General features: G+C 49.1%; 1 protein-coding gene across 5 annotated transcripts in view; it reads right to left on the reverse strand.

Annotated features, from left to right (window-relative positions):
• The window catches only part of DPP6 (dipeptidyl peptidase like 6), a 1,193,304-nt gene that overhangs the window by 93,469 nt on the left and 1,079,923 nt on the right, over positions 1-19,912 (reverse strand). For all 5 annotated transcript variants that reach the window (XM_033192337.1, XM_033192339.1, XM_033192336.1 and 2 more), the window contains 6 exons: positions 15,033-15,156; positions 13,339-13,377; positions 7,727-7,834; positions 5,306-5,397; positions 3,496-3,543; positions 1,257-1,375 (listed from right to left, as the gene is read on the reverse strand). In XM_033192337.1, the coding sequence (XP_033048228.1) occupies positions 1,257-1,375; positions 3,496-3,543; positions 5,306-5,397; positions 7,727-7,834; positions 13,339-13,377; positions 15,033-15,156 (530 nt within the window). The remainder of the gene's footprint in view (positions 1-1,256; positions 1,376-3,495; positions 3,544-5,305; positions 5,398-7,726; positions 7,835-13,338; positions 13,378-15,032; positions 15,157-19,912) is intronic.

Raw genomic sequence — 19,912 nt, forward strand, 5'->3', positions numbered from 1 at the left:
CACCCCCTCATCCCTCCATGGTCTCCTCGCTGTCTTAGAAGAATGTCAGGGGCTGAGCTTGTGTAGAGCAAGCGGCTGAGTGCTCCTGTTCTGTGGATTTTCAAGATTTTAGATGACACTGATAAAAAGAGAACAAAGTCATGAAGCCATGAGCTCTCCAGCAGCTAGCAAAGGCTAGCAAAGACATTTCTCTGATAAAAGTTATTCATTCTCCACCTATGGCTTAGGGCATTGAAACTCTAACTGAGGAGTGAATTGCTCCTGAACTCAGTCTCTGCCTGTAGCATATTTTCATTCTTGGAGGTCATCGCAGGAGATCATATTTTGTTAGGACCATATTTATGACTTACCTTTCCATAGATTCATATCATATCTTTCCAAGATACGGACAAGCAGCAAAAGTATCCTTTGTATTCTGTATGCAACATGGCCTACTCTTTTGTGCATGCTGGTTGGTGTGAACAAAGTCTTGAAGTTTGGGATAAATTATCAATGAATTGGGACATAGGAAAATATTTTTCTGAGACTTCTTTAACATAACCTCAATCTTTTTTTCTTATCTGGTCATTTGAGATGGAGTCTCACTCTGTTGTCCAGGCTACAGTGTAGTGGTGCGATCTTAGCTCACTGCAACCTCCGCCTCCTGGGTTCAAGCGATTCTTCTGCTTCAGCCTCCCAAGTAGCTGAGATTACAGGCATTCACCACCATGCCCGGCTAGTTTTTGTATTTTTAGTAGAGACCAGGTTTCACCATGTTAGCCAGGCAGGTCTCGAACTCCTGACCTCAGGTGAATCTGCCCACTTTGGCCTCCCAAAGTGCTGGGATACCAGGCCTGGTGATATTTGATCATCCTTAAATATGATTGAAAAGTTAATCTTTGAAATTGTTTTACTACCTTTATTGATGACTTAGGCTCATCACTGTGTGGGATATTTACCCTACCTAGCTCATGGGACTGTTATTTTTTGTGGACGATGGGAGACAAACTGTGAGATTACCAGCACAGCGTGCACAGACCACTCTGATAAGCTGCACCCCTGTATGAAACGTAAAGTAGTCCCACTGCCCCAGGATTTGTGGAGGTCCAGTCATGTCGCCCCATGAGCAATGTTATGAGGTAGGCGGGATCCTCACCTGTTCTGGAATACGCTGTGCTCCCACCACAACCGCCGCCCCCTCCCTGCAAGTGTGCCCGCCCCTCCCTGCAAATGTGCCTGCCAGGGCTTTCTGCCCTGACGGGGTGGCAGGAGCTGACCTTCGCACTTGAGCAGGAAGAAGTCCATGCTGTGGCTGAAGGAAGCGCTGAAGTAGGTACAATTCTCAACCAGGTCGCAGGAGAGGCACTGCCTGTTGAAGTTACCCACCGTGTTGGCACTGGAAGAGCAAAGAACACAGGGGTGAACGCGGGCGGAGAGGAGCTGCCCTCCACGCTGGGTGCCGCCAGCTGCTGGGCTCTCCCCATGAGGGTGATCTGCAGAGCCCTGCTACAGACTCCCCAGGCCTTTCTCCCTTTGTTTCCCTGCTGGAGCCCCTGAGACCACCCAGCTCCATTTCCACCTTTCTTTGCTAGTGGGTCCCTCCCACTCTCAAGAGCTATCAGCACCCTTGCTTGTGGCTCCCGGCAGGCAGTCACATATGCTGCCTTCTCCCAGCTTTGCAGATGGCCTGGTGTAAGGAGCATGGAGTTGTCGGCGTTATGATCTAGCACTCTATCTGCACGTGTCCTGTCTCTCTGAGTGGATGGCTAGCAATTTGAGAAGAGTAAACAGGGTGACGTATCTTCAAACTCTCTGGAGTTCCAAACGCTGGCATGCGAGCAGGCAGGGGCTGCAGCAGCACCAGTGGAACCGAAGTCTGGCAGCTTCCAAAAGCCACGTCCCCTGACAGAGTGAAACCACAAGAGCTCGCGCTTCCCATTCAATGGAGCTAAGCAAGTGGGAACTGGCTTGAAGATGTTACCCAGGACCACTGTGGTCAAGTGTCATTTCAAGTCAGGAAGGCCTAAAATGTGCTCCCTAAAATGGAAAGATCCTGAGGTACTGGATCTACCTGGAAGAAGTTCTTGTCTGAACATTTTGCCCCCGGAGGGTCCCCTCTAACCACAGGTTTCAATATGAAGACTGTTGTTCCAGGAGTAAAGACATTTCATGGGAGAGAGAAGACAACCTTCTCATTCTGTAAGTTAGAGGATGGGGCCCCAGGCGGCTTCTCACGTTTATTAATTGGTGACATGCGGATTTCAATTTTCCTAGTAGACACGTGGCGACAATGGAACATGTACACAGAGAAGCACATCTGTGACTCTCCCTCCACTGGCTCCCTCATGCTGACCTCATCCTCTCCGCACAGCTGCCGATGGCTGGGAAGGGAGGCTGCGTTCACCAGGAAGGCTTTCCAATGTCCCAGCAGTGGGGTGGGGGCAACAGGCACTGGCTCCATTTAGACCATGTGCCACTGGCCTCAAGCCTCAGGTCTGCCCTGAACAACATTCTCTTCAGTGGCCCAGATGCCTTTAGGTGTGACTGGCTGCAGCCCTCCCATGCAGAGGCACGGGGAGGCAGCAGACACCTGCTCCTCACCTCTGTGGCCCTGGTAGAAAGTGCCCAGGGCTAATCTCACTTCACAACCCAAAGCCTCCTTTAGTGAGAACAGTGACTGGGCAGATGACAGGACTAAATGCAGAAGAGGGACATGCCCTAGAAAACACCCAGTCCCCCTCCAGGGTTCAGAGCACAGCATCCCTGCCCTCTTTGAGATTCGGAAGCTTGTCCAAAGTCGCACAGTTGAGCTGTTGAGATGGGAAATTGCCTTTGGGGCCTCACCATAAATATGAGTCTTCCACTTTATAGCCATAGAATATTTGTGATTAATCTTTATTTTTTCTAATCAAATTTCATTCATTTACCCTGATCCCAAATAACTTTAGATCCCTACTGCTTCTACTACCTGATCCCTACTACTGCTTCTAGAAAACTCAGTCAGCATCAGTGCTACCCCTACTACTGCCTCCAACTCGAGGAGCTTCAAGATCATGCTTCCTGCCTTCCTCAGGGCAGAGGCCCCAACGCCAGCGAGCTGCAACGATGGACAGCAGGGCCGGCTCCTCGCACTGACCCAATGGTTCATCTCCAAACCACACTCTGCTCCCTACAAACACTCAGTATGGGGAGGGGCAGAATTCCTCTGAGGTGACACTGAACAGAGGTGAAAGGAAAGATGGCTAAAAGTCCATCCGTTATCAGAAGAGGCAAGTGAGTGATGGGGAAAACCCAAGTCAACAACAGCAGAAAAATAAAGCTTCAAAAGTCTCAAAACGACCCATTTGGTGGCCTCTACAAGTTTCATGACTTTGCTCTGGACTCCACAGCTACTCCTCTGTGGTGGGGTCTGTCTTTGCTGCCCCCCATTTCTGAACTGCTGAAAAGGTGCAATTCGCAAAGCCTGGATGCCCTCCTAAGGGGGAGAACCCTGTGTGCAGGGGGAGCCAGAGCTACCTGTAGAGTTGTCGTCTCCGAGGCAGGTCCTCCGTGCTCAGGAAGTAGCTGCAAAGATCACCAAAGTGCACAGGGTTAGTTTGCTTCAGGGCACATCTGCACTTTACATTCCTGGCACTACCTCTATGGACACTCCTCAGGGACTGCTGCCCATGGCCTGCAGAGAGCAGCTCCCCTGTTCAGGTCCAGCTACACCTGTGGCCAGAGCAAGGGGTGGCCAGACACCTAAGGGCTGAGGGGCACCAGTGCAGATTCCACTGGCTTTGGGTGCTCCCTCTACTGGCCTTTGCTTCATGGCTGGAGGATACTGTGGTTGGGGATGACACACACCTGAATATGGATGTGGAATTCTTTTACAAGATCACACACCTCCTGAAGGGCAAGGAGCTGAGCACATTTAAGACAAGTTAAGACACAGAGCCTGGCCCAGTGAATAGTTGTTGATTCATTTTCACCTAAGACCTCCCAATGCGGGAACCTTGGCTCTTACCCAGGGAGCAGGGAGGCGAAATTATGGGGTGGTAAAGTCCTCCGACCTGGGCTCCCCTCATCTGAGCCAAATCCATCTGCTACCAACTGAATAACCTGGAGAAAATTACTTATTTTTTTTTAATTTACTTATTTTTAAAATGGGGAAAGCAGTAAACCCACCTCACCTCATGGAACTGTTGTATTCAATGAGATAATGTCTGTAAAGCACTTGGCTTAGTGCCTGGACGAGTAAATACTCAATCAGCATCAGTACTACCCCTACTATTTCCACTAGAAAACTCAATCAACATCAGTACTACTCCTACTACTACTGCTAGAAAACACAATCAGCATCAGTGCTACCCCTACTACTGCTGCTGGAAAACTCAGTCAGCATCAGTGCTGGCTCCATTTAGACCATGTGCCACTGGCCTCAAGCCTCAGGTCTGCCCTGAACAACATTCTCTTCAGTGGCCCAGATGCTTTTAGGTGTGACTGGCTGCAGCCCTCCCATGCAGAAGCACGGGGAGGCAGCAGACACCCGCTCCTCACCTCTGTGGCCCTGGTAGAACGTGCCCGGGGCTAATCTCACTTCACAACCCAAAGCCTCCTTTAGTGAGAACAGTGACTGGGCAGATGACAGGACTAAATGCAGAAGAGGGACTACTTTATAGCCATAGAATATTTGTGATTAATCTTTTTTTTTTTCTAATCAAATTTCATTCATTTACCCTGATCCCAAATAATTTTAGATCCCTACTGCTTCTACTACCTGATCCCTACTACTGCTTCTAGAAAACTCAATCAGCATCAGTGCTACCCCTACTACTGCTTCTAGAAAACTCAATCAACATCAGTACTACCCCTACTACTGCTTCTAGAAAGCTCAATCGGCATCACTGCTACCCCTACAACTGCTGCTGGAAAACTCAATCAGCATTAGTACTACCCCTACTACTGCTTCTAGAAAACTCAATCAGCATCAGTGCTACCCCTACAACTGCTTCTAGAAAACTCAATCAGCATCAGTACTACCCCTACCACTGCTGCTAGAAAACTCAATCAACATCACTGCTACCCCTACTACTGCTGCTAGCGCGGTTCCCCTCACGGGCTGGCTGCGAGCCTGTGTTCTCAGGATGCTGCAGCTCTGGAAGCTGGACTGCTGAGACGGGAATCTACGATACATTTTCATGAAGAAACTAGGAGTTAGTGATGCTGCCTGAGGAGGAAACAGGAGGCCTCCCGTGCTCCTGTACTCCATGAGTGTAATTGACAAACAATAACAAACGTGTCCCATTGGTCAGTAAGATGGGGCAGGCCCCTGGTTGTCACTCACATCTTATTCCCCTTCTCGTCGTAGGCTAGGATCTTGGTCACGTCCCAGTCCCCGGAGGTGATGGACTGGATGTTGTCGTTGCTGCTGTTGGGCTGAAACACAGACACGGCATCAGGAGCAGACACCGGTGTTCCAGCATGGCTCTTCATCCTCCAACTGTTTGGAACACCAGGCGACAGGGGCTGCCATTCTCTCTGTAGGAAGGGCTCTCTGCCCCTTCTGCCTGCTCCTCTCCTGGGAGGCAACATCCTCCGTGAAGCTTCCCGACCAACCCCAGGCCCGAAGCCTCCCCCACCCCTGAATGTCAGTGGTGGGGAACAGTGCCCTGTCCTCTTCGGTGGTGCAAATAACTTGAACCTGGCCTCCAACCACGATGGAAGCAATCTCAGGAGAATCAATGCTTTATAGGCCTTTTTCATTTGTAAATCTAATTAGTGGAGCCATTACTGAAGGGGGACTAGTGAAGGAGGAAAGAGACAAATGCCGGGAGGTGGATGAATTCAGGGAGGGAAATAGAGAGAATAAATGGAGGGAGAAAGGGCGCCCCCTGCTGCCGCTGACAAGGACGGTTTGGACCTGTATTGCCACACTACACGTCCTGCACATACATTGTCTTTCCCTATGTGCCCCTTGAGCTAAGAAGAACGGTAACAGACAATGGTAAGACACATGGTAACAGAAGAGAGGACAGGGCCGTCTAGGCAGCAGTGATGTTTCAGTGGGGATTTGAAAAGGGGTAGCTGTTCTGGATGGCAGGTGCCCTGGGAGGTGGGTGCAGATCAGGTGGAGATTAAACTAGGTGGAGGGCCCAAGGCACACACTCTGGGGGCTGCAGACTCAACCATGGAGGTTTGGGGGCAGCAGGGCCTGGGGGCGCAGAGAGTGTGCAGGAGAGGTTGGGGAGTTTGAAGCAGGTTTGGAAAGTCAAGGCTCTGCGGGACCCCCAAGGGGTGCCTCATGGGCGGTGCAGGAGATCTGCTTCCTGCTGGAATGTTTGATAGGGCTCTGGGCAAATACAGAGACTGGGGGCCAAATGAAAACACTGAAGCATTTATAAATCTTTTTTTTTTTTTTTTTTGAGACAGTATCTCACTCTGTCACCCAGGCTGGAGTGCAGTGGCATGATCTCAGCCTACTGCAGCCTCCACCTCCTGGGTTCAAACAATTCTCCTGCTTCAGCCTCCCAAGTATTTGGGACTACAGGCATGTACCACCACGCCCAGCTAATTTTTGTTTCACCATGTTGGCCAGGCTGGTCTTGAACTCTTGACCTCAGGTAATCCACCGGCCTCGGTCTCCCAAAGTGCTGGGATTACAGGTGTGAGCCACCCCACCTGACCAGCATTTTAAAATCTTGATCTAAGTGGTGTAAAATAGTAAACAAAATAATGTAGAGTGGTAGAAGGAAGACCATAGGAAAAAGCAAAGGCAACAGCTTGCAGACATTCTATCAGTCGTGCCATGAAGTGCACTGAGAACAAATTGCACCTGAACCTCTGAGAGACGCCATTTCCATCCCAGGAGTTCCACAGCCCCCACCCCGATTTCATCAAAGCTGCTCTTAATCGGGATATTCTTGGATTTTTTTCTTTTGAAATTGCCTTTGGGGCCTCATCATAAATATGAGCCTTCTACGTTATAGCCATAGAATATTTGTGATTAACCTTTTCTCTAATCAAATTTCATTCATCTACCCTGATCCCAAATAACTTTAGACTGCCTCCAAAACTAAGGAGCTCCAAGATCACGCTTCCCTTCTTCCTCAGGGCAGAGTCCCCCAAAGTCAACATCATGGCAGTCCTGTCCAGCAGGTGTGAGGCTCCCTGAGGTGACCTCTGCAGGAGATGCTGACCCCGGGATGTCTACTTTTGGTCCTAAATTCATGTATATTAATCTCTGAGGTTCCCTACCCAGGGATGCTCCGTTCCTAACTCGCCACACCCCACAACCAGTGAGTGACGACTGGTAGTGGTCACATGATAAAATAACACCTGCATCTAGCTCCGGGTGGAGATGGGGCAGTGTGGGAGGCTGGACCCCGAGGGACGTTGAGTGCATGGAGCCATGCCTGGGGGGAGTATGTTAAGGAGACCCACAGCAGAGGGAGAAGGAAAGGACCTCTGGCACAGATGGTCCTCCAACGTCCTCAGCCTTACACTGAACAGGGGACCCCAGGGTCTCTGCTGACCTTGGCAGAAGCGTCATTCACATTCGCACACATGACCAGATAGAGCAAGGCTCTACCAGGCCTGATGGGAACCTCTGCACTCACCAGCACCATGCTCTGCGCCGCCTTTGGGAGTCACCTTCAGTTTCCTCGAGGTCCTTGAAAACGCAGGTGTGCTCAGCCCTAGAGGCTGTCACCCCACGGCCTCTAGCAGGCTAGTTTCTAGTTCAGTTTTGGAAACTCGCAGGACTTACCTGGGACGAGGACACTGTGATGTGATAGAATTTCCCTCGTCCTCCCTGGGGGATTGCTCTGATGAAGAAAAACTTTCGGCCATCCTTGGAGAACACAGGTTCTTCATTCTGTGGACAAAGGCCACGGATGAAACCACGACTAAAACATCATTTATTCTGAAGAGGTTGAACCAGGATAAAATACACCCTGAGATACATTTTCTGTGTGATTTTTAAGGAGAGGTACAGTTGAAATAATAAGTGCTCGGTGAGGCCGTCACTTTCCTTGGGAATCATGAGTCAACTGTTCTGTTTTCTTAAAGAAAAAGAAGAACGAGGAATTAAGAGGCTACAGCTTTGGCAGTGGCAAATGAAAAGGCATCCCTCAGTCTACACAGCGCCGAGACAAAGACCAGTCCTGTGTGCATGCCAAGCTCACCAGCGAGAACAGAAACTCGGCTCTCAAATCTCAAAAGGGGGTGCTTCCCCCTTGATTATTGCCCATTGAAACCAGAGTGTATTGTGAGAGTTCTCCAGTGGCATTTATTATATATCAGAGAAAAACATAATTCTCAACAATCACAAACGAGATTTTGCCTAAAAGCAAAAATCTGTTCTTTCAATCCTGTCTTTTCTCCTTATTTAATACAACTGATCTCACACTGAATAGCCCATCAAGAAGGCAAGAAAAAAAACAGAAAAGAAACATAAGGACAAATACCATGGATCCTAAAACGCAGGTGGGAAGGGACGGCAGTCCCAGGGACCTGCTCCACCTCGGGCCATACTGGATGACAACATTTGCTTGGATCTGCTGTCACTTTTCCCTGGAAACAGAATCAGCATGCCCAGTTTTCCCTGGGGGAAGGGTTCCGGGTTGGATTTAGGGCAGGTGTTGCCACCGTCTCTGCCTAGTCCCCAGACAGTGAACAGCCAGGGGGCTCAGCCTTCCACCAGCCCGCGGGGTGGCCGTCGCTTTGATGGGTGAAAGGGATTTTGCTACCGCGGTACCTTGGCCTCTCTGAAGCCCAAGTTTGAAAGTTTCCATCTGTGAACACCAATTAGTTAGTTACGAGATGTATTTTCTGACTCAAGGAGCTTCACACAAACGCAGGGATGAGAACAAATGGTAAATAAACCCCAGCTGGCACAAGGAAAACTCATTTCCCTACAGTGAATGAACCCATGCAGATATGATATGCCCAGAGAAATAAACTAACATGTGATTAAAATGACATTTAATCTTCATGAATATTTGCAATAAAATGAAACCTTTAATCTGCAAATATTTATTTTTCTATTTAGAGTTGGAAGCATGGTATTTTAAAGCAGAGAAAATGGGAAAACCAGCGGTTAATTTGGCTTTTAAAATGCACTTCTATTTGCCAACTGTGGAGTGGGTAGGGCTATATTCCCTCAGTTTTCTGGGGTAAATGTTTGCATGTTTGGCAGAGAAAAACACTCTTAATAAATGTAATAAATAATTAATTCTGGCCAGAAGCATTGTTTTCATAATGAGAAGCCTCCACCGTTGTGACGTCATCTCTACCTTGTCTTGGAAACATTCCCTGGAACGCAGGTGAAGCCTCTGAGTCTCTCTGAGACCCGGTGTCTCACGTGGTACATGTATTTTTAGTGACAAAGTGTAATGATTGTTGACCAGGGGACCTGGATTTTATCCTGACTCTGTCTCTCATTTAATTTTGGGGGAAGCGTTTCTAGTCTCTCTGGATGACAGAGTTTATCACACACATGCCTGGTTTCCTCAGCTCCACTCACGAAGGAGCCCTTTTGACTGATGAGAACTTCTTTGGGAGCCATTTGTAGCATTTTTGCCAGTTTTTTCCCCCGTGGTTCAGATATAATAATTTTGTCCAACCCCCCCCTCCAGACCAAATTTTGAAATCGCAAAACCAAAATTCCGATTAAAGACAAAAGACAGTCAGAAATTGATCCACAGAACCAATCCTTCAACCAAAACAATAGGCTCTGGGGCTCTACGGCAAATGCAGATGGTTCTGGCGGAGGATCCTCCTGGGTCTGTATCAGGACTGACTTTGCAGGGTCAGGGCAGCAGTGACAGAGTGTGTATGTGGCAGAGGCAATTGCCTGTTTCTCAAATATTCCCAGAGGAGAGGGAACTTGGTGGGTCGCCACACATGCATTTGCCTCTGCTTTTTAGCTCATGCAGAATCTCTACGGGTGACTGTACTGAGGATTCCAGGAAGGCGTTGGGCAGAGAAGACAGGAAGACGAACGGCTCAGATGACACAAAATTAGCAGGCTCGCTACAGCTCACCTCTGTTCTTGCATTGGGTCCTCAGAAGACCGGTGGACCTAAGCAGGTCAGGTCTCCCTGAGGTCTGCAGGACTTTCCAGATGCCAGTCTCTCCTGGGCCAGCTGGGTCAAGCTTCTGTGACCCACTGGAGATGGATGCGTAGAGGGCACGCGGCCTCCATGTGTCTCCCTCACTGGTGCCCGCAGCCTTCCCAGGAAAACACCCTTAGGCTCTGTCTGAAGCAGCAGTCAATGGCTTCACTGGCAGCAGGTGGCAGGTCCAGCCTCAAAAAGCTACTAAGTTGTTCTCCAGGATCTCACAGTATCTTGAGGGATGCAGAAACATTATGGATTATTTTTGAAAAATAGGGTCCATGAATTCCCTTATGAAAAAAACAATGCCATGAGAAACTATTTGAAAGTAAAGCTTCCTACAGACCATGGAGCTGTGATCTTCATAGGTGCAGACTCACAACCTGTAGGGTCTTCAGAGACATCCTGGCTTCCCAACTGCTGCCATGGGCAGGGTGCCCCTAACCCAGTGTCACAATCACAACTGCAGCTGATGGGCCAATCTGACCCAGGGACGCTCCATTCCAGGAAAACACACCTGTCACAGAACCTTACGTTTCCAACTCATGACAGCATTGCATACGTTTAAGCAGCCATTTTTAAAATTTAGCTGTGTGCTTAGTAAATGCTTTAAACTTTACATTTGAAAACAGTAAGAATTATTTTAATTCGTGCTACCTTTTAAGTGTCGACTGGATTCTGCTTGGAAGGATCTGGTTTCCGGAATCCCATTCAGGCTGTCTTACCCTGCACTTGGGTAGCTGTTCTCACATGGACGATGAGACACACAAACACTAATACAGGAAAGTCCTGCTGACGACCTTGGCTCTGTAGCCACTCTGCAGAGCTGATGAAGTGCGCACTGGAGGACAGAACCACGGCCCCCCATGAGCCTCAGGGACCACGTACTCTGCTGTCCATCCAGAGGGCAGAACCGGGACCACGTACTCTGCTGTCCATCCAGAGGGCAGAACCGGAGGTGACCAGCCGGAAGCCAGCTCCCCCCATGAGAATGCCTCTTGACGGGGACAGAGAAGCAGAGTGGGCATGTCCACCTTGCTTTCCCACAGCCTCCCTGCCCCCAACAAAGAATCATGTTAGTCTGCTCTTTTAAGCATGTCCCTCACCTCCTCCTGTTCAAACACAAAGTGGGCCAGGCATAGGGCCACCTGCTCCGTGCCCACCATGCTTTTCCCGGCTCCCACTCCCACCAACACCCTAATACCTCAGCCCTGCTTCTCAATGTCTGAGGAACACCTTCGTGTCCCACATGATAGGTGTCACACGAACGTCTCATCTCCCCGTCTAGGATGTACCATCTTTGAGAGCTCATGCTCTAGCTTATTCATTTTTTAAAAAATGGTTAAGTTAAAATTCCCATAACACTAAAGAAAACATATTAATAAAAGTGAACAATTGAGTGGCATTTAGTCTATTCACAGTGCTGTGCAGCCACCACCTCCATCTAGTTCCAAAACATTTCCACCACCCCAAAATAAACCCCTGTTCATTAACCTGTTCCTCTCCATACTGCCTCCGGCCTTGGGACACCACTGATCAGCTTTCTATTTCTATGAGTGTATTTATTCTGGATATTTTATATAGATGGAATTGCACGATAAAGTAGCCTTTTGTGTCTGTTATTAGATGTGCTATTCACAACAGCCAAAAGGTAGACACTACCCAAATGTCCATCAACAGACAAACAAACTGGAATATACTGGAATACTATTTCAGTTCTTCTTATGGCTGAATAATATTCCAGTATATGTATTATATTGTATATATATGTATACATACATATAACACACACACATATATATATGTATAATATTCCAGGATATATACTACATACATATTCTGGAATATCACTCAGCCATAAGAAGGAATACAATTCTGACACACACCACAACGTGGGCTCAGTGATAGTAGTCGACTTATTTTTTGAAATCCACAGCCTATCATGGTGCCTGGTAAGATCCATAAATATTGGCCGAACACGTGATATATAGATAATGGAGTTTACAAAATGATCCTTTCATTGTAATCTCTCTGACAATTTGTCTGATGTGAGATGAACATCCTAATACTATTTTTGAAATGTATGCTTATATATTTGGTTCAGTTGGCATTCAAGAAATTTCCAGCGTGCTAATGTGTGAGGGTTCCCTAAGTCTTCCCTCTTCCCAATATCTTCTTGGCTTGAACTTGGCACCCAAATTGGGACATGCAAAATGAAAGTGGCCATGTGGAGCCATTCCTCTTGTGAATAAGAGCGGCACAGAGCAGAAACAGGATACATTTCGGAGTAGCCCATCCACTGATGAGGCTCTGACTTCTGAGACATTTATATTCCTGACTCCGCAGGCAGAAGCAATAGCCCAGCAGCTATAGTGCTGGAATGTTCTTGGAGAGCCATCATGATAGTTTTGTCCAGCTTCAGTCATTTTCCATAAATAGGATATACCATATCGATGAAGAAGCATACCTGTGTCTCTACCATAATTCATGAGACTCAAGTCTGGTTTGACTTTCTCCACAGTCTTTAAGACAATTTTCATCCCCTTAGGAAGAATAAGGAGACAGGAAGCTTCCAAAGCTTTTTCACCTATTCTTCTTAGTGTCAGAGTGTGGAATGAGACAAAAAGGCTTGAAGAAAGAAAATACTGATACTTTTTGCACAAGTTTAATTTAGAAAAATTGTCTCAGAATGATTTGCTTAGGCTTCTCCTGATCTCTTTTGGTCTCAAGTTCCTAGAGTCTGTTTTAATGTGTGTTCCTTTATTCGAGTTAGGGATGAAGACTCCCCCAGGAGGGTTTGCAGTTATGTCCCTGAGGATGGGCCTTACAGAATCACAGAGGAGGTGACTCCAAATGAGACACCAACAAAACCACCCCTGGCAATAAACAGGGATATCTACCACTTTTCCACCCTTTTACTATAGTAGATTATGTCAAGCCACCTTTGATGGACTCTTCATTTTCAATTTACCAAGGTGCTGGCATCTAACTGCAAGCTGAGGTCTCGCCAAACATTGCACGCTCTGAGGAGCTATGATTTTCAAATGGCCCTCCCTAGAACTCAGATTCCCTGGGAGCTCTCTGGGCTGCCCTGGAGAACGGGAGGCACTGTGAGCAGAGCTGGCACACCGTCTGTTTCTGCCTGGGGAGCCCTGTGTGATTTACTCTGAGAAGCCGTTCTACGGTTGTCGAAGCTCTGAGAGCCAGCCCTGGGGTGGATCAGGTGGAGGTGACGGTGGGGACCCGGACGTGCAGTAGTTACCTGTCTGTGGAGCCAGGCCTCACTTTCATCCTCGTGTTTCTGAAATGAAATAAGAGCATTAGACAAGAGGGTTTTTTTTTTTCTCCCATGTATTGTGTCTGCAACCAACAGTGCAGAAAACAATTTGGCTTCACCTACACAGTGGCTGCACAAGCATCACACGGCTGCCATGGCAGCTCCGGGAGGAGGTAATCCCAAGCTCTCCTGTTTGTCTCGTGTGTGGCTCAGAGCTGAACACAAGTGTCCTCAAATGAGAAAATGCCACACTATCCCTAGCAACAAGGACAAACGCGTGGTGGGAAAGCACCCTCTGGAGGAAGATGGCGTGTGTACCAGGGGGCGGTCATCACTGCCTGCGCATGTGTCCATCTAACAGTGAACCTCAGGCTACACTGAGTCAGAATGTGTGGACGTTATGTCCAGATCCCATTCTGGAACACTGAGTAACACTCCTGGTGGACCAGAAACCCTTTCAAAGGGGCTAAAGCATATAGGAAAAGTAGGTCTCACAGTGGTCTGTGGAAAGGTGCAAACAAAGAAACACAAAACCCCAGACACCGAACTCCAGCTGTGCAGCACACATGTGGCATCCGAAGGCGCCGTGGGCCTGGTGCTTGTGCAGACTGGACCTCTGGGCCCCTGGAGCAGGCCTCTGTCATGGGTTATAGCAGGAAGCAGAATCCGCTGCTGACACTCAAGGCTCAGGGGCATGGAGAAGTTACAGATTACAAGCCATTTTTAGCTGCCTGCTTTGTATCCTCTCATTCCTTCCTTCCCCTCAAGCAAGCTCATCAGAATAGCCTGGAATCTGCCCCAGCTTAGATAAAAGGTCACGCAAGACTGACCACCTTAGAAAGGAATCACAGTGCTTAGGATCACAGTGACAGCTGCTGTGTTAGGAGCATCTCAAGAAAATAAGCCTGCAAGCCTTGGCCCCCTCAGCTGGGAGATAGAAACTTAAGATCAAAAAGGGCTTTCTGAAAGATCTGCTTGAATGTATTAATCGATTTTATTTGATTTTTACAAAACTCGCCACAAGGGGACCTGCTTTTGGGGGCCCTGATGGAGCAGTGTGGAGTGGGGAGGTCCCATCCCATGGCCCACGGGTGAGCTCAGTGGGCCGCCTGCCTGCTCCACCCGGGCGGCCTCTCTTAGACTTGATTTTTCCTTTGTTTACTCTTTGAGCATTTTAATTTTCTTTCCCCTACGTTTACCTCCTCTCATGACACACTGAATCAGCCCGAGGCTCCTAGAAACACGGCTGGCCCCACCAGCACCTGCGGAGGGACGCACGCCTGGAGCCCGCTGGGGGAGGCTGTCGGCGGGGTCTGGGGAAAGGCAGGGCCCCTCCTCTCTGAGCATCAGCTGCAACGAGGACGCTCACTTAGGTGACAGCGGTGAGCGCGGATAAAGGGAGCGACACTCAGGGAACTGTGGACGGCGTCCAGGTGCCAGGCACGGGGTGACTCTGGCGATTCACGGGTGGGTTCGGCCGGGTCTGCGGCAGCGCCTGCATCAGCCACGAGGTGGCAGCCACGCCGGAGCCGGGACTGTGCCGCAGGCGCCCCGCAGCAGCTCGGCGGCCGGTCCCCACGTCCCAGGCCCGAGGGCTGAGACGACTCTGGCGCCGCCTCGGCGCGTCTGGCCATTGGTTCTTCACCCGTTTCCCCCCCTCAACCCCACAGCCAGCGTACCTTTGTGCAGACCCCCGTGGTGGCGTCGCAGAGGGTGAGGATGGACACGTTCTGCGCCCGGTTCAGCCAGGTCACGGCGACCTTGGTGCTGGTGGCCCACTTCACCATGGTGATGTAGTACTCCCTGGAAACGCCAAACACAGCATGAGTAGCTTGGCAGGACTCCCGCACGACAGAAGCCGGGGACCGCCGACCCCAGCCCTGGACACGGGAGCCAGGGGCTGGAGCGAGTGGTGACACAGCCAGCCTGCGAGCTTCTGAAATCCGGTTTATCAAGAATCTGCACTGACGCGGGACTCTGAGGGGCCGCCCAGTCACTACCTCGTGCTAAATAAACCCAAAGGCACTGGGAGTTGCCTGTCGCTGCGTGTGGCTGCCCTGGGGGTGAGGGGCGTGGGGGGCTGCTCCGTGGGTTTTGAGGTCACGTCTCTCCAGCTGATGCCTTGTCTTTCACACCCCAGTACCAGACAAACGCACACCTAACCACCTGATGAGGACAGCGAGGGGTCCGGGGAGGCAGGACAGAGAAAGAATCTGAAAAGGGCTGGCCGGAGGCCCCAAAGAGTGACACAGGGTGAAAAGCATCCCAGCCTGGGCTGTTGAAGGCTCCATTCTCTAATTCCTCCTCCTTAAAGATAAAATACCCAGGGACACTCTCTAGCTAATTAGGGAAATTGGTTCATGGCTCTGGGCTTCAGGCAAACTTGGTTTGATATCTTAAGGGTCATGCGCCTGATTCTGCCCAAACCTGAAACTACCATAGGCTCTGTGTCCCTCTCTACTTAGCCCAAGGGGTACTGGGACTTCTGGGAGTTCATCCAGTCATGCAGAACCCTCCAAAAACCAGATTAAAAAATACAATTTTACATTTAAGAGGAAGAAGAAAGTGTTCAGAAAATTAATGTCCCAAAAAGACTGTTCCCAGGTGAATCCCAGAATGTTCTAGAAGCCCGCTAATGCGCGTTCAATCACTCACCCCTTCTCTATCTATAATGAGATCTACTGTTCAGAATGATTACTTTGTGGTCTTACAAGATCTTTTATCACTAAAGACAGCAGTACATTCACTAGACAATTCCTGGCCAGTGGGAGAGGGACCTCACTACACTTAATAATTATTTTAACAGAAAGGACTAAGTAGCAAGTGCCTTGGCTGGAGCCTCAGTTAACCAGGAGATTCCAGTGCCGCATCTCCCCCATTTCCCGCACCTACTTGTTAATCAAGGTTCTTAATAACTTGACCTAAATCAGGACCATGTGGCAAACAAGAGGAACAGTGGCAAGCCGGTGAAGGCCTGAGACAGGGGGCCGCTGGCGCATGGCCTGGAAGGGAGGTCTGCAGCTGCCCACTGTGGTCTTGGGGAGTCCCTGAGGACTGGAGTGGTGAGGAGGCACACAACCCAAGAACACAGGAAGGGTGCTCAGCTGTAATCCAGCTGTCATGCCTTTCAACCTGCTCCATTTCTGTGATGTCCGAAACATAGTTGTTTTTCTTCACACAATATGCGCCCCGCACTGGCCTGCCCTGGAGCCTGGCCTGCCCTAGAGCCTGGCCTGCATGTCCACAGGGGCCATGCTCTCTCCCTGCTCTCCATCCTGGCCCTGGCACTGAAAGGTGGCACATCCTGCCAGCAACATTCACCAAAGGTCCTGCTTTGCTCTTTCACGGCCCAAAGGTGGGGACAGGTATGTATAATGATGAGATTTAGTCATTATTTACAATCATAAGAAAAAAATGTATTTCACTTTTGTCCTTAAATACAATTCAAGGTCTGTGCCGAGCTCTTGCTTCACATGGAACACTTTTATTTTTTAATGATGTTTTAACTGGACTTTGAGTCCACACTAGAGGATGCTGAAGAGAAGCCGTGGGGATGGACGTGTGCGAGAGCCACATGGGGACTGTGGTTGCAGATTAAACACCCACATCGGGGGCAGTAGTGAAGCCACAGGGAACCCTGCACTTACTCCCTCAGCAAACACATTTCATCTGCATGCAATTAAGAAAGAAGAAGTAAGGTCTCCTGGAATGACTATTTCTTCCCCTTATGTCCTTCATACTAATTAGGAAGAATGCTGCTTTTGTTCTCAACTGTTGGAAACATTCATTCATCCTATGCCTCTTTCTGCTTTTTATAGTGTTCTTTTGTACAAATAATCTTCATCTAGGCCAAATATGACTACACACTATTCTCAGTTTTTCTATTTCTTAATTTGGAAGTGAAATGTTATAAATGAAAAGGAGATGGATGCAAGCCTTCTCTTGATGCCTCTGGAGCAAATCATGCTGGAAATGTCACTAGGCTGAGTATGACGGGATGGAGCCAGGGGGCTGGGGTGTGCAGCATCAACAGCAGTGAGACGGCCCACGGAGCCATGGTACTGTTCCTGCTTAAAGCTCGTGGCCACAAAACATGGACACACAGTGACAAGCCTGCTTCATGGCTTTAGAAGGAGGCGAGGATGTGTTACTCTGGTGTGGTTTGTTATTTTCTAGAAGTAGCAACCACACTGTTTCTTTATTCAGAGTCTGATATGGTTTGGCCATGCCCCCACCCAAATCTCACCTTAAGTTGTAATAATCCCCACATGTCAAGGGCGGGGCCAGGTGGAGATAATTGAATAATGGGGGTGGTTTCCCCCATGCTGTTCCCATGGTAGGGAGTACGTTCTCATGAGATCTGATGGTTTTATAGATGGCAGTCTCCCTGCGCACACTCTCTTGCCTGCGGCCACATAAGATACCCCTTTGCTCTTCCTTTGTCTTCCAGTATGATTGTGAGGCCTCACAGCCATGTGGAACTGAGTCCATGAAACCTTTTTCTTTCTAAATTACCCAGTCTCAAGTATGTCTTTATTTTATTTATTTATTTTTATTGTTATTATTTTTTGAGACAGAGTCTCACTTTATTCCCCAGGCTGGAGTGCAGTGGCATAATCTGGGCTCACTGCAACCTGCATCTCCTGGGTTCAAGCAATTCTCGTGCCTCAGCCTCCCAAGTAGTTGGGATTACAGATGTGTGCCACCATGCCTAGCCAATTTTTGTGTTTTTAGTAGAGATGGGGTTTCACCATGTTGGCCAGGCTGGTCTCAAATTCCTGACCTCAAGTAATCTGCCAGTCTCGGCCTCCCAAAGTGCTGGGACTACAAGCATGGACCACTGTGCCCGGCCTTGAGTATGTGTTTTTTAGCAGTGTGAGAACTGACTAATACAGAGCCCCAAGTAAAATGTCCAGTTACATAAAGTGAGTGCCAGATCATCTCTTTCTTCCCTCCCTTCCTCTCCTCTCTCCACCCTTCCTTCCCTCTCCCTCCCTCCCTTCTTTCCTTCCTTCTCTTAGTTTGTAATATGAGGCTGTTTTACTGAGGAGAAATATAATTGTACTAAAAATTAGGACCATTAAATGTGGACCCACTCTGCCTCGTAGGTCATCCCTGGGTCGAGGGGCAGAATGTGGCTCACCTCAGAGGCCTGAGAAAGCCTTGGTTCTACAACTAATTTCATACGGTGCTTCAACCCTCAGTTTCTTCATTTGTGTAATATGAATTTTTAAAGCCTGGTGGCGCCCTTAGAGATGTTATGGTGATGAAATACAATGTGAAATATTTTTAAAAACCCAAAACAATAAACACTATTTAGGGAATTTATAAAGATTATATAATAAGGTTTCTTTTTACATACATGCATCCATAAGGGCTCCACCTCTATGTGAGGAAGCCGTGATTCTCACGTTTTGGGCAGTTCTGTGCCTCTTCTAATCCTGTTGCCATTTATCATTAAGCTTTTGGGCCCCTTCTGCCGACGTGCCCTGAGAGCTTGACGCTACCTCATGACCCGCATAGCAGCATCTCATCTCTAGTCAACATTTCCTAAGTCCGTGAGTTGTATCCATGACTACGCCTGGTGCCAAAGACATTTTATTTTTTATGTTTTTTTAGACAGAGTCTCGCTCTGTTGCCCAGGCTGGAGTGCAGTGGCATGATCTCAGCCCACTGCAACCTCCGCTTCCCGGGTTCAAGCGATTCTCATGCCTCAGTCTCCCAAATAGCTGGGATTACAGGCGCCCGCTAGCACGCCCAGCTAATTTTTGTGTTTTTAGTAGAGATGGGGTTTCACCATGTTGTCAGGCTGGTCTTGAACTCCTGACCTCAAGTGATCCACCCACCTCGACCTCCCAAAGTGCTGGGATGACAGGCATGAGCCACTGCACCCGGCCCCAAAAACATTTTAGTTATTTTCTAAAAATCAAGTCAGTGTACAAGGGTGGAGCACCACCAGCAGCAGGGCCGTCTGGAGGGTGTTCTAGCAGCTTTCTGGGGACAAGGCAGGCACCTCACGAGGAAGCGACGCTTTGGAAAAAAGGACATTCTTTTGCTCTATAAGGTTTGTAGTCACACTTTTGCTGCTGGAAAGGGAAATAAAATATTTACTTGCTCACTGACGCCTCTCCGAAGCAGAAATCCCTGGGTAGAAGAAGTGAAGCTGTCCTCACTCCTCATACATTTTCCACTTTTCTTAATTTCAAAGTTGTGAGCCCGGACAGCTGCACAGAGAAGGGGAACAGATCTGACTGGATGGCTGGTGTCAGGGCCAAGGCTGAGCCTCACCGCACGGCTGGGGTCAGGGCCAAGGCTGAGCCTCACCGCACGGCTGGCGTCAGGGCCAACGCTGAGCCTCACCGCACGGCTGGCGTCAGGGCCAAGGCTGAGCCTCACCGCACGGCTGGGGTCAGGGCCAAGGCTGAGCCTCACCGCACGGCTGGGGTCAGGGCCAAGGCTGACCCTCACCGCACGGCTGGGGTCAGGGCCAAGGCTGAGCCTCATGTCAGACGTTCTGATTCCTTATGGGGAGTGTCTGCCTGGGTGTCACAAACAGCAC

Source organism: Trachypithecus francoisi, unplaced genomic scaffold, assembly GCF_009764315.1.
Source record: "Trachypithecus francoisi isolate TF-2019V2 unplaced genomic scaffold, Tfra_2.0 Lachesis_group4, whole genome shotgun sequence".
NCBI lineage: Eukaryota > Metazoa > Chordata > Mammalia > Primates > Cercopithecidae > Trachypithecus > Trachypithecus francoisi.